The 25,650-nt window shown below is 39.2% G+C and overlaps 1 protein-coding gene across 2 annotated transcripts in view; it reads right to left on the bottom strand.

Annotated features, from left to right (window-relative positions):
* The window catches only part of clic4 (chloride intracellular channel 4), a 50,306-nt gene that overhangs the window by 8,859 nt on the left and 15,797 nt on the right, over window positions 1-25,650 (bottom strand). For both annotated transcript variants that reach the window (NM_001007907.1, XM_012956809.3), the window contains 3 exon segments: window positions 1,502-1,608; window positions 2,106-2,231; window positions 17,803-17,912. In NM_001007907.1, the coding sequence (NP_001007908.1) occupies window positions 1,502-1,608; window positions 2,106-2,231; window positions 17,803-17,912 (343 nt within the window).

Genomic DNA, 25,650 nt, shown 5'->3' with positions numbered 1-25,650 from the left:
TACAACAAGTACTTTACATAGTTTTCCTTTAAGACGTTGCTCATTTATGCACCATGATGCCCATTCCCAACCACTAAATGGACACACAACAGCAACACTTCATACCAATAACTGAGCAAGGGAATACGGATCTAAAAAGGGTAGGCTGCAATGCTCTAATACTTTCTGGATATTAAATATAGAGAGACAATTACAGAAGAAGCAAAGAATCTATATGGCAGTGGAAGGAAGCTCACTCACACACAGATGATTTTTGGACTTCACATTATGTGTGCTGGGTGCCTAACATATCTTGCAATGTCGAACTGCACTATGTGCACGTGCAGTATTTTTGTTGTGTTTGCTATACACCAGATCTTAATCGCCCACACTGATTATAAGCCTGCACTACAGTGTGCTCAAATGCAGCACACTTTGAATACTTATTAGACAGGCTAATAAGCACCTAATCTGCATGTAGCCTACAACATATTATAGTACAGGTATTGGACACCTTATCCAGAAAGCCATTATCCAGAAAGTTCCAAATTATGGAAAGGTCATCTCCCATAGACTCCATTTTAATCAAATAATTCACATTTTTAAAAATGGTTTCCTTTTCCTTTCTAATATTGTAACAGTAGCGTGTACTTGAACCTAACTAAGATATGATTAATCCTTATTGGAGCCAAAACAATCCTATTGGGTTTATTTACTGTTTAAATAATTTTATTAACAGACTTAAGGTAGGAGATCCGAATTATGTAAAGACCCCTTATCCGGAAAACCCCTGTAGTACCAGTATACAACCCCCTCCATTTCCCCCATTGAGAAATCAGGAATCTGTCATATTTAAAAAAGGGTATAGTAAATAGTTCATTATAATAATTTGTTCATTTGTAGTAATCTTTTTTAGGGCATAATAAAAATTAAAGCATCAGAAAGTAAGTAACCCCTGTGAAGCTGATTTGGCATTTGGCCAGCGGAAGGGTTTGTTTTTTGTTTTCTGGATCAGTATGTATTAATGAATTAGTAAGAATTAAACTGATTTTTTATAAAACTTACTTTAATATGGGCCCTATTATAAGGTTTTTTTTTTTTTAACATATACGTTTCTCTCACTTTGCTTCTTGATAAGATTATTTATATTACTTTTAAAAAGGTTTTTCTCACATCAATTTTGACCAAAATATCAATTCCCATTATATCCTATGATAGAACGAACTGTGAGCACTATCATTAATTTAATGTTGACGTTGTTGAAATGCTAATGAAATAACATAATGAGATTTCAGTAAGATGCTAAAAAATCCATTTCAACATGAAGAACAAGTTTCTTCTACAAAAACCTAGCTAATTTTTTCACCTTGCTAATTTCTTCACCAAAACCTAGCTGATGTCAACACAAAGGAAGCTAACAAGGTTAATTAAAGTAGTAAATATTACTACAACTAGAGCCCTAAGTTACCAATGAGGTCAATATAGCAGACTCCATCACATAGCTCTATCACTATATACATACCTTCATTGTTGTCTGGTCGAGAATTCTTAATGTAGGCTGAAAATTTGGCAAATATGTCCATGCCAGCAGTGTTGGACTCTGGATGCTTTGCTGCTAACTTGCGATATCTGAATTAAGCATTAAATGTGATATATGTATTAGGATCTCTTCAGAATATTAAGCATTCATAGCTCATTGTAAATGTACATTTGGCCCAGCAAAGCCTGCTTAGACCATTTTCTAAATCTGGTTTGTATTCACAATTTAGTGGCCTTTACACAGTACAAATAGGAGATGCTGGTAAACCAAAAAGCACAAAGGTTTCTTCCCTTTAATGACATGCACAACTGTTTGCACAACTGCTGAAGCAGAACTAAGATACATTAAGCAAAAGTCCACAGTAATGCTGGCCATACATTTAAAAATGTTGTTCCTCACAGCAACAGATTTTTTGGCTCCCTTGGTTGTTTAGTTACGCCACTAGGTCAAATGGGAGTTCTGAATAATGATTGGAATAAACCATCTTCCCAAAAGTATAAAGTGAAGGGGCGGGGTACTCAAAAACTAACACTTGCAAAACAACTTAATCAGGGGTCCTGTGTCTGAATAAAGCAAAACAACTTACTTTGGAGGACAAAGCACTTCTTCCAGGAACTCTTCTATCTTATTCACATCAGTTTTCACTTCATGATTGTAGGTTATAAATGGCGGGTGTGTTCCTGGTGCAAGATTTTGCAAATCAGCTGGTTTTCTGTAATTAAAAAAAGGACACACCAATAACGAAACTGTCTGAATGCTTGATCAAAATGGTTCTATAAACTTGTGTGGTTGAACTAAAAACCTGCCACTAGGGGGATACACACCACAGAGTAGATCTAATTACTGCACGTTTGCTGCTATGCCCACAAAATGTGTCAGACTACAATAGCACTAGTTTAAAAAATAACACATATGTATTTAGAAGTGCATATTTATAATGCTTAAATATACGAGCTGCTAAGGTTAGTTCCACCTGTTTTTGTCTCTGGACATTTTTTGAAAGGTATCATAAACAAACAGATAATGTTCAAAATTCCTTTCTCTTCCAACCTGCATTGTAAACTCATCCACAAAGGGTTTTTTATTTTCATGTCACTCTTATTATGAACTCCAATTGAAAGTGAACAAACAAATGTATTTTTTAAGCCTGATTCTGTGCTTTCAGAAGGAGCCAGAGTTAAACTGAACTGCTTTCATGAATTATTTGCTTTCCTCTTCTGACTCCTTCCAGCTTTCAAAAAGGGGGCTACTGACCCCAGCAGACGAAAAAACCATTGCTCTTTGAGGCTACAATTTCATTATTATTGTTACTTATTACTTATGTTTTTGTTCAGACCCACTCCTATTCATATTCAAGGCTCTCATTCAAACCATTCCCTGGTTGCCAGGGTAATTTGGAACCTAGCAACCATAAAGCTGCTGAAATTGCAAACTAAAGAGATGCTGAATAAAAAGCCAAATAATTCAAAAATCACAAATTAAAAATAGAGACCAACTGCAGATTGTCTCTGAATAGTACTCTCTACAACATACTTAAAGGGGATGTTCACCTTTTAACAAACTTTAACAACTGGCTGCAATCAACAAAACACTGTGCTTTTGCATTTGGTAGTAAAAGGGCCACATTGTTGAAAGATTTTATGTAATAAATACCATATATTAATATGAGTGCAGCTCTTTAAAAACAGACTCTCCATTTTTAGCGATAGATTCCATGCAAGCTCACCATACAATAACCTTGTTTCTGGGACAAGGGATAAGAAAAGTATTTGCCTATGCAAAATTGTAAACAATGCCTCTATACAAGAGAGAACCAAAAAGGCCCAGGTATTATATTATTTTTACAAAATAAACAAATGTTTATATTTATAGGTACTTTTACTCTTGGGCTTGATGCAAATTAGTATTTACGAGAATGGCCAGTTGCACGCTTACATGAAAAATTCCCTGACTGCTTGCACCTGTACCAAGAAATCCGATCAGCTGACTTCTATTCAAGTGGGAGGCAATTTCACGCTGCTGCATGTATTCTTGTGAGCATACTCTGGGGATACAGCCATATTGTAATAATAATAATTGTTACTCTGCCAATTTTTTGGGGTTGTGTGTGCAAACATTTTCTTTCATGCGCACTTTTAAAACTGTGTGAGTGCATTAGAAAAACAAGCTATGAGTGGGTGAGACAAAGTACAAAAACTTTCAAACAAATATCATGCAGCATTACAATTTGTTGTGTGTGCTGGTCTAAATATTTGTTCGTGATTGTTTAAGCGCATAAGTAAGAGAACACTGGCCAGTGTTCACATAACAGTAAAACCAACTGGAATGTCAGGAGAGGTGATTATTTTGCCTGATGGCAGAAACCATCTCTTAATTCTTAAAGTCATTTTGGCCTTTCACTGCCAATAGATTTACCACATTAGTGCCACCTAGAAAAATATATTTATTCTGCAGAAAGCATTACCGGAGTAAAGAGCCCTAGAAACTTTCTCTGTTTGTTTAAGATAGCAGCTGCCATTTTAGCATGGTCTTTATAGCTTCTTGCTTCAGCTCTAGCTGTTATAGCTCAGATTACACATTCCAAAGGGTGGGGGCAGTGAGTTTTATGAATTCTTATGGGAGGGGGGAGCAGGACAGGTGAGAGAGGTGCACAGACTATGGCCCCTGGAATGAAGGATTTTTCTGAGAGAGTAAGTCAGATACTCAAGAACATGTTTACAAAAAAGGAGACAAGAAACCCTGTGTTTCTTTTGATAGAGGACTCAGTGCAGCTTTTCTATAAGTGCTTATGGCTGTATTTACATAGACCTTTCTGAGAAGCTCTCTTAGTTTTTACGTTTCCTTCACCTTTAAATTCTCCATCTTTTAATTCATAGTTTTAAATATATCTCTGCCCGTGGTATAAAGGTGTAATTACATGGGACCTGTCACCCTAAGAAATAATTTCAAATACTTTTCTATAGTGTTTGTCAAGCAGAATAAACTTTATCTATACCACATAAATTATTTAAATCCTGTTTCCTTAAAGTGGAACAGAAAAATGTTTTTATAATATTGAAAATATAAAGTCTAGACAAACATTTTGACAATTTCTAGCTTTTAAAAGTTTTGCACTGTCCCACTTAACCAATCTCTCTATCTTTACCCTAATATACTAATTCTCAGTATGCAATCAACCGAAGCCAGATAGAAACGAGTAACAACCACAACAGCAAAAGTGAAGACGCACAAAGCTAATGATTCAATATGTATTAAGCTCATGTTATATTATATATATATATATATATATATATATATATATATATATATATATATACATACATACAGTGGTGTGAAAAACTATTTGCCCCCTTCCTGATTTCTTATTCTTTTGCATGTTTGTCACACAAAATGTTTCTGATCATCAAACACATTTAACTATTAGTCAAAGATAACACAAGTAAACACAAAATGCAGTTTTTAAATGAGGGTTTTTATTATTTAGGGAGAAAAAAAATCCAAACCTACATGGCCCTGTGTGAAAAAGTAATTGCCCCCTGAACCTAATAACTGGTTGGGCCACCCTTAGCAGCAATAAGTGCAATCAAGCGTTTGCGATAACTTGCAACGAGTCTTTTACAGCGCTCTGGAGGAATTTTGGCCCACTCATCTTTGCAGAATTGTTGTAATTCAGCTTTGAGGGTTTTCTAGCATGAACCGCCTTTTTAAGGTCATGCCACAACATCTCAATAGGATTCAGGTCAGGACTTTGACTAGGCCACTCCAAAGTCTTCATTTTGTTTTTCTTCAGCCATTCAGAGGTGGATTTGCTGGTGTGTTTTGGGTCATTGTCCTGCTGCAGCACCCAAGATCGCTTCAGCTTGAGTTGACGAACAGATGGCCGGACATTCTCCTTCAGGATTTTTTGGTAGACAGTAGAATTCATGGTTCCATCTATCACAGCAAGCCTTCCAGGTCCTGAAGCAGCAAAACAACCCCAGACCATCACACTACCGCCACCATATTTTACTGTTGGTATGATGTTCTTTTTCTGAAATGCTGTGTTACTTTTACGCCAGATGTAATGGGACACGCACCTTCCAAAAAGTTCAACTTTTGTCTCGTCTGTCCACAAGATATTGATCTTGGCAATCATTGAGATGTTTTTTAGCAAAATTGAGACGAGCCATAATGTTCTTTTTGCTTAAAAGTGGTTTGCGCCTTGGAAATCTGCCATGCAGGCCGTTTTTGCCCAGTCTCTTTCTTATGGTGGAGTCGTGAACACTGACCTTAATTGAGGCAAGTGAGGCCTGCAGTTCTTTAGATGTTGTCCTGGGGTCTTTTGTGGCCTCTCGGATGAGTTGTCTCTGCGCTCTTGGGGTAATTTTGGTCGGCCGGCCACTCCTGGGAAGGTTCACCACTGTTCCATGTTTTTGCCATTTGTGGATAATGGCTCTCACTGTGGTTCGCTGGAGTCCCAAAGCTTTAGAAATGGCTTTATAACCTTTACCAGACTGATAGATCTCAATTACTTTTGTTCTCATTTGTTCCTGAATTTCTTTGGATCTTGGCATGATGTCTAGCTTTTGAGGTGCTTTTGGTCTACTTCTCTGTGTCAGGTAGCTCCTATTTAAGTGATTTCTTGATTGAAACAGGTGTGGCAGTAATCAGGCCTGGGGGTGACTACAGAAATTGATATTGAAATTGAAAATTGAAATTGATAAACCACAGTTAAGTTATTTTTTAACAAGGGGGGCAATCACTTTTTCACACAGGGCCATGTAGATTTGGAGTTTTTTTTCTCCCTTAATAACGTAAACCTTCATTTAAAAACTGCATTTTGTGTTCAATTATGTTATCTTTGACTAATAGTTAACGGTTTTTGATGAGCAGAAACATTTAAGTGTGACAAACATGCAAAAGAATAAGAAATCAGGAAGGGGGCAAATAGTTTTTCACACCACTGTATATACAGATATGAGGAAAATGCTGTATAGTCTACTTTTCTTCTCTATAAAAAAAATTTTTTTTGCACTGTTACAAAGTTATGGCTAATTATTGAGCAGCCTCCCATTCCCCAACCTCCAGAATCTTGGACCCCTTAGTCTGCGTGATCAGCCAACTGTTTGTGTACAGGCATATAGATTCCTGTATATTAGATTCACAGACACCTCTCACTGTCTCTCAGTCAGAGCTCTCCTGTAGACTGACTAGCCAGTCTGCAAGTCTGCAGCACTGACTCTGCTATAGCCAGTCCATGAATTCTTAAGAAATGGCTATATATATATATATATATATATATATATATATATATATATATATATATATATATATATATATATATATATATATATATATATATATATATATATATATAGGAAAGCAGAATAGTCCGGCACTCACAGGCTATTTAAACATCAGAGTCTTTAAGCGATTAATAGAAAAGTGAGGTTCTTTATTAGTCCGACGTTTCAGTTCCTACAGGAACTTTCATCAGGGACAACAGTGTTGCACAACATAAAGAACGCCTTTTAAACCCAAAAAGGGCGCCAAAGCTTGTTGCTAAGCAACAATAAACATACAAGACCTACATATACAGCAGTTAACAAACATAAAAAAACATAAAGAAACACATATATAAACGTACCAGGGCAATCTTATAAGCGTGCCCATGGATATGAGCTAGAGGGGTAGGTGGAGGGAGTAAAGGGAAACTGTTTTCCTTTGCACATGTATCATTACACATCGCACCGATCCGGTGCTCAGATATATGCAGACAGTCAAGCGCTATGGAGCGCCTTACAGCAGTCCGCCTTACATAATCAAGGAGAAACTGCCAGTGCCACGATCCCAGCCCCGTTGTATGGGATACACATTTGTCACCCGACCCCATACCTGCCAAACCCGTCCGTGTCCATATGTGAGCCGCTCTGCATAGTTACCGCTAGTAAGCGGGTGGTTGCTAGGCAACCCGTCCATAGTAAGCGGATATAGCAGTCCGTGTGCATAGGCTGTGCTATATCAATTGGCGCTTCTAGTGGCCACATATTCAGCTTGGCCCAGGGTGGTCTTCAGATCCACTGGTCCTTATACTAAGGTTCAGAGGTCTGTGCCAACCCTATTTCCAGCTATGTGGTTCAAACAAGGAAATCACCCAGGGGGGGGTTTTATAGTTCAGCCGCACCATTTACTAGGAAGTTGAAATATATCGCAAAAAGTTTAGCCCTATTGTAGGGCCCACGCATTATTAACGGACCCAGGTATGGATAGATGTCCCCACGCGGGGCGCCATCAAAAGTGGGTATCAGGATCAAAATACAGGGGGCACGCCTGCTGCCCCACGGTGTGTAGTATCTGGGAAACATTTGTGGCAGAAAGTTAGTTTGGTAAGCAGACTTGGAGTATGTGCATAGGACAAAGGCGTTCAGGGAATGCCCAGCTAAGAATTTAGACAGAATGTATCATACAGTGTTGCAAAAATCATTACATAGTAAGGAAAATGTAGCACAAGACAGTGCAACCATGTGTATGGGTGCAAGAGGACATTATTCATATGACCACGGGAATGCAGAGTATAATCATAAGGAGAGAGAACATCTTGTTAGTCAGGGTAGCACTATTAAATAAAACAGCCAAGGGGTAATGTCTCATTCAAGCCCCGTGGGGCCACACAGTCCAATTTGTAGATCCACCGTGATTCTCGACGGAGAAGGGCCAAGTCTCTGTTGCCTCCCCTAGGGAGGGTTGGCTGATGGTCTATGGCCATACATTTGAATGTGGGAAGGGTATGGCGCATCAGTAGAAAATGTCGTGCAACAGGCTGATTTGATTCCCCTTCTTTAAGGGCCTTGCTGATGGCGGACCGGTGATTGCCAATCCGTTCCCTGAGTGTGGTCACAGTTTTGCCCACATAGTATAAGCCACATGGGCACGTGATAATATATACCACAAACGTTGATAGACAGCCCAATCTTGAGCGTATTTTCAGTCTCTTACCCGTATGGGGATGTGGGAAGTCAGGTTCAGTCAACATACACCTACCCTCCACCTACCCCTCTAGCTCATATCCATGGGCACGCTTATAAGATTGCCCTGGTACGTTTATATATGTGTTTCTTTATGTTTTTTTATGTTTGTTAACTGCTGTATATGTAGGTCTTGTATGTTTATTGTTGCTTAGCAACAAGCTTTGGCGCCCTTTTTGGGTTTAAAAGGCGTTCTTTATGTTGTGCAACACTGTTGTCCCTGATGAAAGTTCCTGTAGGAACTGAAACGTCGGACTAATAAAGAACCTCACTTTTCTATTAATCGCTTAAAGACTCTGATGTTTAAATAGCCTGTGAGTGCCGGACTATTCTGCTTTCCTAGACATTCCTACACTGCCTTGGCACCCAGGTATCGCTTATGACTTTTGGTGTGCAGCTTATGAACTGTTTGTGTGTGTATATATATATATATATATATATATATATAGCCATTATATATATATATATATATATAGCCATTATATATAGCCATTATATATATATATATATATATATATGTAAAAAATGCTGATGCACACCAGGAAAATTTTATCAAAAAAAAGATACTTAGTTTATTTAGATCGACGTTTTGGTCCTCACCCGAGACCTTTATCAAGATACCATATCTTGATAAAGGTCCCGGGTGAGGACCGAAACGTCGATCTAAATAAACGAAGTATCTTTTTTTTGATAAAATTTTCCTGGTGTGCATCAGCATTTTTTACATATTTACATTGTTTATCTGATTTGCACCCAGGTTGTTATCCCTATAAGTGTGTGCCTCAGCCTTTTTCTATATATATATTATATATATATATATTATATATATATATATATATATTATATATATATATATTATATATATATATATTATATATATATATATATATATATATATATATATATATATATATATATATATATATAAAAGAGTGATTATAATGTTATTGCACAAACAGAAGTGCAAGTTATTGTTCCTACAACATTTATTTCTAAGTTATAAAAAAGGCAAATTGTAGTTTTATGGAGATGTGCAAGTGGATGCCCTAAAGTTATTGTTTAACTACAACTCCCACATCACCTGCCAGCTCACTTGGCATGTATGTTTCAAATTGCTGGGCCATGTGATAGTTAGTTGGCGGCTACTGCTGCTGCTCAAAAAAGCAAGTAATATGTGGCTTCTTTCATGTTTTTCTAGGTGGTTGCTGGTGGTTCAGACTGTTGAAACATTGTAACACAAGCCAGCAGACTGACAGACCTGCCTTGCTGGAGAAGCAATACCTTTGCGACATTGTTTAAAATGTAACAACAAGGAGTTCAGCAAATGCTGCTTTCAATAGCAATTACATTTACAAATAATGTTTATAAAGTGCTACAAATTTTTAATTATTTCATATTGGAAAGTTGCTTAGAATTATGTTTTCTTTCATTATGCAAAACATTATTTTTGGGGTTGCAATGCCCTTTAAGGCACATAATTAAAGTCCCAGTTCTGCTCTCTGACAACCAAGCAATCTGTACGGAGGTGATGCCAGTAGAAGTAGTAAGGGATTTTCTATCATCAAAATTCATGTCTTTACTCAGTGAACAACTGCAGGAAATCACTTGAATGCCAAATCCTGTTTTTTTTTGCAGCCTGTAACGCACTCATAACCCAAATTCCTTTCGTCTGCACAGTCACACACAGGCAGCCAGAAAGCTCTACTCTAAACAACCGACAATTATCAAGCATTTTCTTGTCAATAAATAGTAAGGTTCCTGTAAATATCAGAATGGGCCAGGCAATTTAAAACATGCTCCACACTTTTTGCAGTCTGCTTTAGATCTGTTCTATAAACCATATATAATAATGTTTTCTGTGGCGTGAAGGAATATATCTGGGAATTACTCCAGTACCCAGACTCCCCCCAAGTACTGGTCTCTGGCCCACTAAGCTAGGCTTGCTGTGATCCTCAAATTCCAGCATTGGCTTCCTTTAAGTCTTTTCCAAAACTTGGGGAGAAAATGCCATGGGTGACATTAGCTCTTAGAGAAGGCCCTGGGCCCTAGGCTGTTACCCCATGGCAGAGAGGGAAAAGACAACAAAGAGGCTTATAATTTTATCTACCTGCCACCTACACCTCAACGAGTGAACTTCACCTTTATTCTGTGATAATGTGCAGTGGACTACTCCCAGGAGACTACAATCCCATTACCTGAACTTGCCATTTCATATTTTTATAATAATAAATGTGCCTCAATGTTTTAACAAGGGCATGCCTAATGACTAATTAAAGTAATCATTAGTTTGTATTAGATGGAAAAAAGCAACTTAAAAAAAATAGCGGTCAGGTGTGTTAACCCCTGTTTTATGCTTATTCCACTTCCCTATTTAAATATGTTGTAAAATGCAAGCAAAGTCTTTCCCTGCCAAGACCGTAGCTACTACGTGCTGGCATAAAAAGTCGCTATGTGGCGAGCACGTAGGAGCTATGTTTCCCATTAAGACAGCGCGTTCTCTGCACTCGCCGATCAATGCTAGTGCAGAGATGCACTGCCAGCCCCACAACCCCCTAGGCAACGAGCTTACCGGCGCTGGTCCTCCGCTGCCCCTCCGATCACCCCCAGACTGACCCCAAGTCGCAGCGACGTCACCTGCTGCGTGGGGTATTTAAATCCTGCCCCTGGCGCCGCCCCCTCACTCTTGGAGCCTTGTGGAGCCTGCCTGCAGCCCCCTGCAACCCTCCAGCACAGAGATCTGCCTTCCTGCTTTGAGATCTGCCCCCAGGTACCATTTTTGCACCATTTACACTAATTGTAATTTTTTTTGCTGACTTTAATTTGTTTGCAGTTTCCACTTTTATTTTTACACTTACATACACTTACACACACATATAAACACCTATACACACACTTCTTTTGCAAGTGTGCACACATTTTTTACTTTGCCTTTATTTTATTTTCCATTTTTAGCCTTTACACAATAATCACTGTTTGATCAGTTTTATTTTATATTATTGATTTCATTTGTTCATTGCTTTTTCAGTTCTGCATTGTGCTTTATTTTCTGTTGTACTTGTTTTACTCTATTACTCTGATTTCTAAGTTCTGCGTTATACTTTTATTACTGTTATATTGCTTGTGACCTTGATTTTGCAGTGTGAAAAGTGATCAGGTAGCCTGAATGCAAGTCACATGGCATAATCTCTTTTTCATTGATTTTCTGATTTCTAAGTTCTGATTTATACTTTTATTACTGTTATATTGCTTGTTACCTTGATTTTGCAGTGTGACAAGTGATCAGGTAGCCTGCATGCAAGTCACATGGCATAATCTAATTTTTCATTGATTTTCTGATTTCTAAGTTCTGCTTTATACTTTTATTACTGTTATATTACTTGTGTTACCTTGATTTCGCAGTGTGACAAGTGATCAGGAAGCCTGAACGCAAGTCACACGGCATAATCACATTTTTCTTGGATTTTTCAGTGATGTTCTGAGTTTCCAGTTCTGCGTTGTACTTTTGATTAGTTATATTACTTGTGTTACCTTGATTTTGCATTTCTTTTCTTGCATTTTATTGCATTTGTCAGTGGTTTCATTGCATTTTTAGATTTGTGTTGCTATTCATTTACTGTTCTTGCTTATTGATTGTTCTTGGTTGTATTTACAGAACTTTGCTTGTGTTACTTTTATTTCAATAGTAATTAGGTCACAATCACTTTTTTGTATATTCAGTGATTTTATTGCATTTTGATTTGTGTTGCTGTTCGTCTACTGGCTTTTGCTTTTTTTTTTTTTTTTTTTTGCTTGTTCCGGATTGTTCCTGATTGTTCTTGCTCTTCATTGTTCTTGGTTGTATTTTTTTTTTAGGGAGGTCTAGAGTTCAAGGGAGGGGTGGGGGTTTCTTTGCCAGATTTGTTTATCTTATCTGTTTTTTTTTCTAGTCTCTGCTTTGCCTGTATTGCTGTAGTTTGTGTTTGCATAGCTGTTAAGATTTTTCTGGCCTCTGATCATATTGTGATTTACTAGATTTTTTGTGTTACTGATTGGGAGCATTTGGACTAGGGTGTTATATTAGTTTTGAAAATATTTTGTTGGCAACATGGCCAGAAAGTTGTTCTCGGTTGAAGAGGCTGCTGCACTGTGCATGGCCTCTAGCTCAGAGGAGTTCAGTGACTCTGATTGCGAATATGTGCCCCCTGGTTCAGAGAGTGACGGTGTAGTAGTAGCACAGTTAGTTCTCTTGAAGAGCCCGTGGAGGTAGAGGAGAGTGTCCAAAATGAGGGAGATGGTGATAGGGCTGATGCTGCAGCTGGAGGAGAGCCTGCGTGGAGGCCTCCTTGTAATTTTCCCCCTGAGATCCCCCCATTTACTGCAGTCGCTGGTGATAAGGTGGACACCAAGAATTTTCAATTATATATCACTGAGGCCATCCTACAGGATATCGTCCTCTATACAAATTTATCCGCTGAGCAATACCTTGCCCATAATCCCCTACCTAGGTATGCTCGAGCGCAGGCATGGCATCCCACTGACATTGCCGAAATGAAAAAGTTCTTGGGACTCACTTTAGCTATGGGTCTCATAAAAGCAAATTCTTTGGAGTCCTACTGGGATACCACTACTGTGTTGTCTATCCCTGTTTTTTCTGCCACCATGCCGAGAAACCGTTATCAGCTACTGCTCCGGTTTCTGCATTTCAATAACAATGCAACGGCTGTACTCCCTGATGAGCCCGGCCATGACAGGCTGCATAAATTGAGGCCCCTTATAGATAGCCTGTCTGAGCGGTGTGGAGAAGTGTATACCCCTTCCCAAAACATTTGTATAGATGAGCCACTTCTTCTCTTCAAAGGGCGCATCGCATTTCGGCAGTACATCCCAAGCAAGCGTGCCCGCTATGGGATCACATTTTATAAACTGCGCGAAAGCAGCTCAGGGTACACAAGCTATTTCATGATTTATAAAAGCATGGACTCCCAATTAGACCCCACTGGTTGTCCCCTTGATTTGACTGTCAGTGGCAAAATTGTATGGGAGCTCATCTCTCCACTTTTGGGCCAAGTTACCACTTATATGTGGATAACTTTTACTCTAGTATCCCCCTGTTTAAAGCCCTATATTCTTTGGATACTCCAGCCTGTGGCACTATAAATCGTACCCGAAAAGGATTGCCCAGGGATCTGGTCTGCAAAAAACTGAATCGTGGAGAAGTTTATGCCCTAAGAAATGATGAGCTCCTTGCCATACATTATTATGACACAAAAAATTTATTCATGCTGACGACAATCCACGATGAGTAAGTAACTGTGGTACAGAGAGTTGGTAGGCCCCCTAAAACAAAACCTCTCTGTAGCAGGGAATACAGCAGGTACATGGGTGGCATTGACAGAACTGATCAACTCCAACATTATTACAATGCCACTCGAAAAACTAAGGCCTGGTACAAAAAGTTGGTATATACTTGATTCAAATGGCCCTTCGTAATTCATATTTTGTAAAAAAGGCAGCAGTACCAGGCCCCAAATTATCCTATTATAAATACCAGCTGCAGATAATCCCTGCCCTGTTGTTTAGTGGAGTAGAGGAGACAGCGCCTGAGATGCCCCCTAGTGACAATGTGGCCCGATTGATTGGGAAGCACTTTATTGATACGCTTCCACCCACACCTGGAAAAGTGTTTGCCCAGGAAGCTTGCAGAGCGTGCCGCAAAAGGGGTATAAGACGAGATACACGGTACTACTGCCCTAAGTGCCCTCGCAACCCCGGGTTATGTTTCAAACCATGTTTTGAAATATACCATACTCGGCTGCACTATTGAAAGGGTAATAAATTGTTGTGCACTGATTGAATTCATAATAATTATTGGCATCCCGCTTTGTGCAAAATTAATATAATAGCCTTATGGTTTATGTATTCAGGTCAGACTTTTATGTCGTGGTTAGTTTGGGTGTTTCCTTACCTAAAATGTTATGTTAGGTTATGTATAGCCAACGGAGGTGTTAAGTGACGGACTGGGCCCCTAAAAATTTGTGGCGCGTAATGATCATGATGTTTCATTTTGCCTGCGGATGATTTCATCTCCCCTGCTGATGCCACAAGGTTTTTGTTTTTTTTTACTGACACCTCATAAGCTACCCTTTCAGGGCAGTTGCCATGGCTATATGTATTTCTGGGTGACATTTTAGGTTTTACTAGTATACAGTTTTAGGTCTCACTGGAATATTTTTTTTTTTTTTATTATTTTTGCACAGTTAGGGTCTTTGTAGTAGTGAAAAGAAAGTTATAGTTTGTTGGTAGATGGGAGTTTACATTTTAACACTTATACTAATTGTAGTCTTTCTCCTTATTATGAGTAATAGTATTTTTCTGATGGCATAGCTCTTTTGGTTGGAGAGAAACTGGTGAATTCATTAGCTTAGCTTTCAATGCAGATATTGAGGCTTTTATTTTGGGCAATATATATTTTGTTCTTGGTGCAGGCATTCAGCTTTTTTCAGAATTGTGGTGCTATGCAACTTATGCAATAATTCATTATTTCACGTCACCTCTTTAGCCATACTCCCCAACTGTCCCGCTTTTTATAGCGCATCCCGCTCTCCCGGATAGTTCAATGAATGCCCCGCATTTCCGTAATAGATTACAGCATTGTGTATGGGGGGGGTACTGTGTATGGGGGCAATCGGGGGCACTGTGTATGGGGGGGTACTGTGTATGGGGGAGGCAAAACTGGTACATAGTTATAACTGACTGCCTTCTCTCTATTTTTATTTTATATGTAGGAGTTGCTATATGGTTTTCCTTAGGTAGTACGGTATGAGGGTATAGCACAATTGCGTCTGATCCTGCCATTTCAACTATATATAAGGAGTATTTTTTTTTTTTTTTTTTAAATGGGGTGTGGTAATTGGGGGCCACAAAATTGGGCATGCACAAAAAATTGCTGTGCTGCGCGCACCAAATCTTTTTGTTCTTCTTTTCATTTTCAAATGTTGAGAGGTATGCTTTAGCTAATGCCAGGGCCGGAACTAGGGGTAGGCAGAAAAGGCACCTGCCTAGGGTGCAACAATTGGGGGGTGCCAGGCAGAAACCTCTCCTGACTAACCCTAAGCCCGCGCTCCCTTCTCTTGCCCCCGCTGGTTGTCATTACTCGGTGGGGGCAATGACTCCCTTCCACCACCTCCCGGCATCACCTGAAGATTTGCAGGAATACAGTCTAAAGATGTTCAACTAAACAGATAAAGGTAAATAGAATATATTTTGGGGCTAAATTGGGCAGGTTTTTTTAGTTGTTATTGCAATTTCGGGGAGAAATCTAACTTTGGATGTTTTTTTATTATTTCAGGCCACTGCATCCACAATTCTGCATGCAGGAAAGCAAGAATGGCGCTGCTGAATAGCTACAGGTGTGCACTTTCAGAAAACATATAGTTTGTGGGGGTATTTCACAGGTAAGGGGGTGTTTAGACTGAAAAACTGCGTGGTGTGCACTTAGAGCGCAGCTCCAACTTTCGGGCTGAAATTGCCCCTGTTTTGGGCTGTTTGGAGGCCGTGTCTTTAGGTGCACCCATGCATGTGGGGTATCGTTTTGTTCAGGACAAGTTGCAGATTGATATTTTAGTGGTTTTTTTTAGTTGTTATGGCAATCTCAGGGAGAAATCTAACTTTGGATCTTTTTTTTTTTCTTTATTTCAGGCCAAACCGCAAACTTCTACGGAGAACAGCGCCCGCAACTCTGCATACAGGAAAGCAAGAATGGCGCTGCTGATTAGCTACAGATGTGCACTTTCAGAAAACATATAGTTTGTGGGGGTATTTTACAAGTAAGGGGGTGTTTAGACTGAAAAACTGCAAGGTGTGCACTTAGATCGCAGCTCCAAATTTTCCAGCTGAAATTGCCCTTATGCATTGCCCCTGTTTTGAGGCCGTATCTTTACGTGCACCCATGCATGTGGGGTATCGTTTTAGTTAATATGTTACATCTCATAGCAGAACCCTGCTATGACAGTTTACAAGATTTTTTAATTTTTTAAACCTTCAAAAAGAGAGAGTAAAAGCACTTTTAAAGAAGTACCATAAAATACACACACCTTGACTGTTACAAATGCTTTCACTATTTATTTCTATTCTATTTATTAGAAAATACCTGTTAAAACTTGGCTTCCGGTCATTTGAAAAAAGGCGATACGGCGATGCAGGGAAGAATCCACTATGCGACAATCGATTGATCGATCCTAGCCCGACTCCTTCCTATACAGAAGGAAGGCTAGGATCGATTGATCAATTGATCGTCGTATAGTGGATGCTTCCCATGATACTTCCCCTGCAAAATTTGCCGCGGAAAAATTCGCCACGCGTCAAAAAAAGCGCAGGGGACAAAAAATAGCAGCTGCAACAAAAATAGATGCGGGCGACAAAAAAATTTGCAACAAATGGGTTTCGCAAATTTTTCGCTGTTTCGCAAATTTTATGGCGTAGCAAAACGGGACAGATTCGCTATCAACTAGTAAAGCAATTAAGAATAGAAAAAAAAATAGCAACTATAGCAGTTGTAAAATTATAACTGGGGAATCACAACCTAATGCAAAAAACTTAGAACCCACAAGCATTCATTATTTCTTCACATTAGTAAGCTGCTCCCAGAAACCTTTGCAGGACAAACCACTAAGAAGACGTTTCTGTGCATGGGCTGAATGGTGCTATAGATGAAATCCATGCAGGGTAGTGTTAATTGTATTCATTCATTCATTCTCCCTTGAGATCCCAATTATTTGGCAAAACATCCAGACAAGCTTTTCTATGTCTGCTTTATTTTAACCCTTAATTAAGCTTATTTTCATAAATGCTGCACCCTAAAGATTTATGGCATGCTCTTAAAAACACAATAACTAAGAACTGCTCCTCGAATCGCTACCAGCTTTGCATGACTAAATATGGGGTAATGTACCTTTTATTTAAAGTACATTTAGGTGGAGCTTTTTTTTTTATCTAGGAAAGAATCCAAGTGACTACATAGCTCCACAACACCGCAAAACAAAATCCGGTAAAGTTAATAATGATGTTATTATATACTAATTAACTTACATAACTTCTCTAAAAATCTAAACAGGATCATGACCTAAAAGTCACAGAATAGACATGTCACTATGCCTTTAAGGTCAAGCTGTATATAAATAAAGAATAGAAAAATGTATACAAAAGAGAAGAAACAGACTAACTGTATGAGATGATCAATTCTTAAGAATATAAGCCATTAAAGTTTAAATAATTTTATATATAATTCCATGCAACGCATACCTTTTCAAGTCAACCGTTGTAACATTAAATACGACACCTTTTAGCCACAATATCATGAAGAGTCTTTGTGAGAAGGGACAGTTACCAATGCTCTCACCATCGCTGCCAGCCTGAAATATAGAAAAACAGCGTTTAATCTTAAAAAAATAGTTTAATGCTTGCTTGAGTGTTAAAAAACAATTACTTTCAGACTTTCAGAGCTTCATATACAATATCACTGTATAGATAATGATGTAGATAATTGAAACATGGAAGTAATTTTGTTTTACACCCAGCAAGAAAATCCATCGATTAATTGTTTTTAAATGTCTACGTAGTTGGCATAACGTCTATTTTATTATTTACACAGTGCTAACATAAAAAAAAACAGTTCTTAGTGTCCATCGAGCTTACTTCACTGAAAAAAAAGTCAAAAGCCTATCAAGTTTAACCCTTCCAAATGAACCCCAGTGCATGTATATGTATTTTCTAAATAAAATCTACAGGAGATGGTCTAAACTAGACTGGTCTAAACTAAGTGGTACTAAACTAACTGTAGATCTTAAGATCAGAACAGCCTTGGATACTATGCTTGTTCAAGGCATTACTTGGATCTGCCATCACAACCTCACCATGAAGAACCCCCTACGCCAGGGGGCTCAAACTCAATTTACCTGGGGGCCGCAGGAGGCAAAGTCAGGATGAGGCTGGGCCGCATAAGGGATTTCACAAAATGCAAGCCTTCATGGATTTTTTATCGGATAATGCAAGGCACGGCGGGCGGGAGCTGCTGATTGCGGAAATGACGTTATGCCATCATAACAGTTATTATGGGAAGACGTTCTGTGTGCACAATTAGCTGCTAACTAAGGAGCTAATTGTGCACACAGAACGTCTTCCCATAATAACTGTTATGATGGCATAACGCCATTTCCGCAATCAGCAGCACCCGCCCACCGTGCCTTGCATTATCCCTTGAATCGCAATAAAAATCGTGATCCATTCATTGCTTTTGCGAAGGCATTGGTGTGGGCCACAAAATATTGTACCGAGGGCCGCGAGTTTGAGACCCCTGCCCTACGCAGTCTAATCCAGGGATCCCCAACCTTTTTTTTTTACCTGTGAGTCACATGCACATGTAAAAAGAGTCAGAGAGCAACAGGATGTTCCTGGGGTTAGCCCCTATGTGAACTGGTAGCTTCCATGAGGCTATGTTTGGCAGTACACTTGGTTTTTATGCTACCAAAACTTGCCCAAAAGCCAGGAATTCAAAAATGAGCATCTGCTTTGAGGCCACTGGGAGCAACATACAAGGGACTGGTGAGCAACATGTTGTTCCCGAGCCACTGGTTGAGCATCACGGCTCTAATCTAAAGGTGTGGTCTCTGGTTCTTTGATCTTTTCTGTGTGGAAAAAAAATTCCCTGCAGTCTATAATGTCACTTTCTCTCCAGAAAAATCAACCGCAACCTTCTTCTCTCATAGTTTGATTATTCCCTTCCTTTTATCACTCTCTCCACCTCATTAATATTCTTCTTACCCTTCTTGGGACTGGGGCTCAAAATTACACTGCATACTCAAGGTAAGGCCACACCAGGGACCTAAAGAGAGGCAAAATTGTTTTCATCCCTTGAGGTAAAATACCTTTGTATACAAGTACTTTAATGTATATGGAAAAAGTTGCTTAGAATCCCATTTTTTTTTTTTGGTTGATTATGAATGGTAGTATAATTAGCCATTTCCTTTTCTCCATATGACTGCCTCTTATAAAATTGAATTCCTGTAATTAAAATGATAATTTAGCAGTCATTAGGCAAGCACAGCATGAAAGAAAGTGCCCATCTGATCTACTTGATTATACACACAGGCACGTTTGTGTGAGAAGAGGACACATATCACTGCTGCCAACTACCTGAAGAGAGATTTCCTTAAGACGTAAATGGGCCCTCTGAGAAAATAAGCCGTGTGGCTTGGTTTGCTGGAAGACAGGATACAGGGCAAGAACAGGCAGCCTTTGGATTACAGATATAGCAGAACTATAAATCCCATAATTCAACCCTTCTGCTGAACTGAAGATGGAAGTTGTAATACTTTGATATTGAATAAACCAAATAATATGCTGCTCAGATGAGTGGTTAAACATTTTTAAGAAAACCCAGAAAGTTAAGTTGCTTTAGACTTAATTCTACTAGATACTTTATATTGAATGTGTCACCTGCTGCTTATATCGGTACATTAGATACACAATACCAATAAACTGGTTTTACTTGTGTCCTCATTAATGTTTCCCATATCATAAATATATATCAAAGGAAAAATATGATACACAGAACCAACCTAGTTGCAATTTTTTTAGGATTAACTCTTTTGATCACTGTGCCTTGGGGCTGGGCAAGATTATAGTAAAATATTGGTATAATATAAAAGTAGTGCACAGTCTGGGGTTATTTCAAAACTTTGGATAGCCAAATTTGGCTTATAAGATCTCGCACTTGGATGGCCCCGTATTAGACACATTTGTTCAAACATGGTTCAGGGTATAACCTGGATAACCTGAATTTTGCGTTTTTAAAATCCCTATTCTATAGCTAAATATTCTGCAATTCCTTGGTCTTTTCCAGCATACAATTAGATCTATTTCTAGTGGAAGTTGCTAAAGCAAGCTGTTTATCTAAGCGTCCCCTACTTATAACACATTCTAGAGATTTACAAGCATTCCTGCCAGTAAAATCCCATTGGGCTTTGTCCATACACCCTTCCAAAAATGTTTCCAGCTATAAAAGGGCACTACATGTACACTTAACATTCTGAGCCTAGAACACACTGATCTATTCTTGGTTCAAGTGAAATAGCTGCATCATCTTATCTGAATTGCTGAGGTATTAGTTCCGGAAAGTTGGTGAACCTTATATGGACCTAATAAAAAAATGTATGACTTCTCATGCACAGTTAAGTTTCTGTATTTGAAAATATGCATGTGTGTGTGTGTATTAAAAGGGTGATATATGTAGTGAATTGATAAGTGGTATATGGACCTTATTTGTGGTCTTATCTTTGCAAAATAATTATTTTGATTTATTTTTAGGTGCAAACCTTGTTTAGGTCTAGTATCCCAAAGCAAACATATCTGTAGATAACATTTGAAAGCAAACATTTGGCTGGCTTGACAAGTGCCTGAATCTGCCTATGCCACCTGTCATTGTCTTCAATTGAAACCACTTGTCACCACAGCCCACACCAAGAATGTTTCTTTTAATAAGACACCATGGGAAACAGTATAGCAGAACTTGCATAATAGGTTTCTAGAAAATATTTCCAATCATGGATTAAAAAGAGATTAACATCATTCATTATGCATACATGGCATGTTCAAGGGGGAAGCCAAAAGTCAGTAAAGTGAGAATGAAAAGCATGCAAGAAGTATGCACTGAATGTGTCCTAGTGCTGCTGATATGTATGGCACTTTAAGAGTGTGCGCTTGACAAGTTATGAGCACACACAAGGCAATAATAAAAAAAAAAACCTGAACTCAAGCACACTGTCCATTTATAACCTGAAAGTGGATTTAGCCACAGTACACAGTCATTTCTCTACCCTGAATCTGATCCAAACAAACCAGTGACATCACAGAAGTTTGGACAACGAAGTGGGAAAGGGCATTAACATTGTGCCCCACGTGTAAGGGGTCATTTAATTACCACCCCACAACGAGCAAACAGCTGTGTGTTTATTAACCACAATGAAGCATTTCTTCCCCCATGACTTCTGCGTAATTGCAGTCTCCTAATGCAAGTGCAGCTGATGCATTAAAAATGTAAACAGTTGCACTTTAGTGAGAATTAGATGCAATTATGCTGAAGATAAATATAAGTGCCTTTATGTACAGGTTTAACAGCGCAGCAGCACCAAGTACAAATGTACAGACGTGCAAGGAGCGCATTTGGACACAAATACCTTTAGGCTAATGTCCCACGGGGAGATTAGTCACTGTTATTTTTAAAAAGCGTGTTCTAACGACTAGTCGTGTGTCTTTTTCTAACAATCGATTACTAGAGATATCAATAACGACGTGATTCTACTTCCCATAAGTCAGCACATCGTATTCCCCGAGCATTTCCAATGGGGAAATTTGCAAAGAATCGCAGCCACTTCCCACCCAATGGGTTTTCCTTTAAGTAATTCCAAAAGTTTTGTATGGCAATGGCAATGCTCAAAAAAGGGTCTAATAGCGATTCCGAGCGATATGCAATTCGAAGTAGTATCGTCGGTTTAGGTATTGGAGATTCATATTGTTTTTTATGTAGAGACAAAATGAACAACTAGTTCCTGGAACACGCTTTTTAAAAACCGCAGCGACTAATCTCCCCATGGGACATTAGCCTTAATGAATGGGATGTTTTTGGGTAACTGATTGCAGGTGAAATTTGCAGCCTTGCAGCTGTGGTGTGGTAAGAAAACAACCCCCAATCATGCAATATGGACCAAAAACCCTCTTGCCAGATCACAATAGAGTGGGTACTCGTAGTCTCTGGGATGCTTTATCTTTTGCCAAAAAAATGCCTTGTAGCTTTCATATGCAAATGAGATTAATGAAGAAATTGTAAGCTGTTTTGGGCATGATCCTCCTAACCTCTTGTATCAGTTATCTTTTGATTTGTATGTAGTCTATAAGTTCATTGTATACACCAATTTACATGTATTGTTATTTTTTATAAAAACATGTCATCGACTTACTTGTTGTTTACATAGCGGTCTCCCCAAAACACTTTCAAAAGCTAAATAAGATATCCTTGATGTTATTAGCAATATATAATAATGATTCCAAGTACCAGAGATAGGCAAATCTACCACCTGTAAGATTTTCTAGTGAGGGGATTTTAAAAATTGTAGTCATTAACCTCCTCTATAATATTATTTAAGAGATCTAGTCGTGCTTCAATATTGTATTAATTATCAAACCACTCTGACACTGTAACTGACTGACTTAAAACTCCTGTTTGCAATAGTAATTCTTAGTAAAACTTCCTTTTAGGAGGGAATGTCCCATTACTCGCACAAAGAGTTGCATTCTGCAGAAGGAGCAGTGTATTTTTAAGTGCCAAAATTAAACAGAAACCTGATGTGTCTGCCACAGGCTGTTCTGGGTAGTGCTGTTTGTGTGGCGTTCCAGATGTGCCATAGAACTGTAGTTTTATTGTGCTAATGCACAGAGCCATTTGGAAACTATGGCTGTAAGAACACAGGATATTACTAGAGCCCTAAGTGCAAGGGGGAGGCAAATAAAAGATCTACATTACTACCTGGGTAAAGAGTTTTTTTGGGAAAAAGTGTCGAGTAGGGATACAGAAATGTCTCTTCCTCCAATGTATGTATTACAGCCCCTAGAATAACAAGGCAACCAGTCATATGCATAATTTAGAAAAAGTAACAAAAGATGTGAAATTAAATAGGAAGGACAAAGACAGTGTTGGATGAGTGTAAAAATTACCCTCCCCCATGTGTTTACGGGGTAACTACAACCAGAATCACTGTTTGCAAACCTCCAATTAAAAAAAGCCCTATGGCAATGCAATCAAGCCAATTTTAAAGTAACAATAAGGCTAATGTCCAACAGAGCAAGTTAGTCGCCTGCGATAGGTCTCTGCTACTGTGGGTGATTAATCGCTCCGAAATGCCTTTCCCCCAGCAACAATAAGAGTCTCCGGTGGAAAGGCCTACAAATTGCTTCAGCTTTCCGAACTTGCACAAATTTTCCTCCTGCAGGCAACTTTGCATGGCTTCAGAAAGTTGAAACAATGCGTGGGCCTTTTCACCGGCTATTCTTATTGTTGCCAGTGGAAATGCATTTTGGAGCAGATCTATCACAGGTGACTAACACGCTCCATGGACCATTAGCCAAAAAGGGAAAAGTTGTAGCTTAGAGCTTTGTGCAGACTTCACAGACTAGACCCAAAGAAGAGTATTTACCATAATCCCAATGGTAACTGCTCAAGACTATGGCCCGCTTGTGAGATTATCATATGAAAATGTTCCTACCCATGTTTTCGTAATTCAGAATTCATTACTCTATATGAAACATTTTTCTAACCAATGCTGTTTTTTTTTTTTGTTTGTTTGTTTTTTTTAAATCAAGCTTTACCAAGATATTGAGCTCTGCAGCTCTCATTTGCTGGCCCTGAATGAAGCTCTGAATCTCTGTTATGCCTGGCTTCCTGTTTCTGCCCCCTGCTGAGTGCAAAAAAACCAAAGCACTATTGCACATGCACCTTCCTACCAGCTAATTTGCATATAAATGATCTGATTGGCTAACACACTAAAGGCAATTAGGATCACTGACAAGCAAAGAGGAATGCGGAATAGCACTGCGTCCGAAAAGGTCCCCATACACGGGCAGATTATACAGTGAGGAACATTAGTATTTGAACCCTGCGATTTTGCAAGTTCTCCCACTTAAAAATCATGGAGGGGTCTGACATTCATATTGTGGGTGCATTCCCACTGTGAGAGACAGCATTTAAAAAAAAAATTCAGGAAATCACATTGTATGATTTTTAAAGAATGTATTTGTATTGCACTGCTGCACATAAGTATTTGAACACCTCAGAAAATCAGTGTTAATATTTGGTACAGAAGTCTTTGCTTGCAATTACAGATGTCAAACCTTTCCTCTAGTTCCTGACCAGGTTTGCACACACTGCAACAGGGATTTTGGGCCCACTACTCCACACAGATCTCCTCTAGATCTGTCAGGTTTCGGGGCTGTCGCTGAACACAGAGTTTCAGCTCCCTCCAAAGATTTTCTATTGGATTTAGGTCTGGAGACTGGCTGGGCCACTCCAGGACCTTGATATGCCTCTTATGGAGCTACTCCTTGGTTATCCTGGCTGTGTGCTTGGGGTCATTGTCATGACCCAGCCATGACCCATCTTCAGTGCTCTGACTGAAGGAAGGAGGTTGTTGCTCAAAATCTCACAAAACATGGTCCCATTCATCCTCTCCTTAATACAGTGCAGTCCTCCTGTCCCCTTGGCAGAAAAGCACCCCCAAAGCATGATGTTACCACCCCCATGCCTCACAGTAGGGATGGTGTTCTTGGGATGCAACTCATGCTTATTTTTCCTTCAAACACAGCGAGTGAAGTTTAGACCAAAAAGTTCTACTTTGGTCTCATCTAAACACAAGACTTTCTCCCATGCCTCTGAATCATTCAGATGGTCATTGGCAAACTTCAGATGGGCCTGGACATGTGATGACTTGAGCAGGGGAACCTTCTGTGCAATGCATGATTTGAAAACATGATGGCGTAGTGTTCTACCGACCTTTGAAACTGTGGTCCCAGCTCTCTTCATGTCATTGACCAGCGCCTCCCTTGTAGTTCTGGGCTGATTCCTCAGTCTTTAGACAGCTCTTTGGTCTTGCCCATGGTAGTAGTTGGAGTCTGACTGTGGGGTGGACAGGTGCTACTAATTTAGATTACTGAGTGGAGTAGAGGTGGACTATTTAAAAGCAGAGTAACAGGTGAGAATTCTTGCTGATTGCCAGGTGTTCAAATACTTATGTGCAGCAGTGCAATACAAATACATCCTTTAAAAATCATACAATGTAATTTCCTGATTTTTTTAAAAAATGCTGTCTCTCACAGTGGGAATGCACCTACAATGTGAATTTCAGACCCCTCCATGATTTCTAAGTGGGAGAGCTTGCAAAATCGCAGGGTGTTCAAATACTTATGTTCCTCACTGTAGCTGCCGATATCAGTCCCTTGGACCGATTCGGCAGCTTATCGGCCCGTGTAGGGGCAGAAACGAGGGGCCTGCCCGACTGATATCTGGCCCGAAATTGGCCAAACGATCAAATTAACCTACACGCT

This window comes from Xenopus tropicalis, chromosome 2 (assembly GCF_000004195.4).
Source record: "Xenopus tropicalis strain Nigerian chromosome 2, UCB_Xtro_10.0, whole genome shotgun sequence".
Classification (NCBI taxonomy): domain Eukaryota; kingdom Metazoa; phylum Chordata; class Amphibia; order Anura; family Pipidae; genus Xenopus; species Xenopus tropicalis.
Note: the sequence above shows the minus strand (reverse complement) of the source record. Positions and strands in the feature narration are given on the sequence as shown.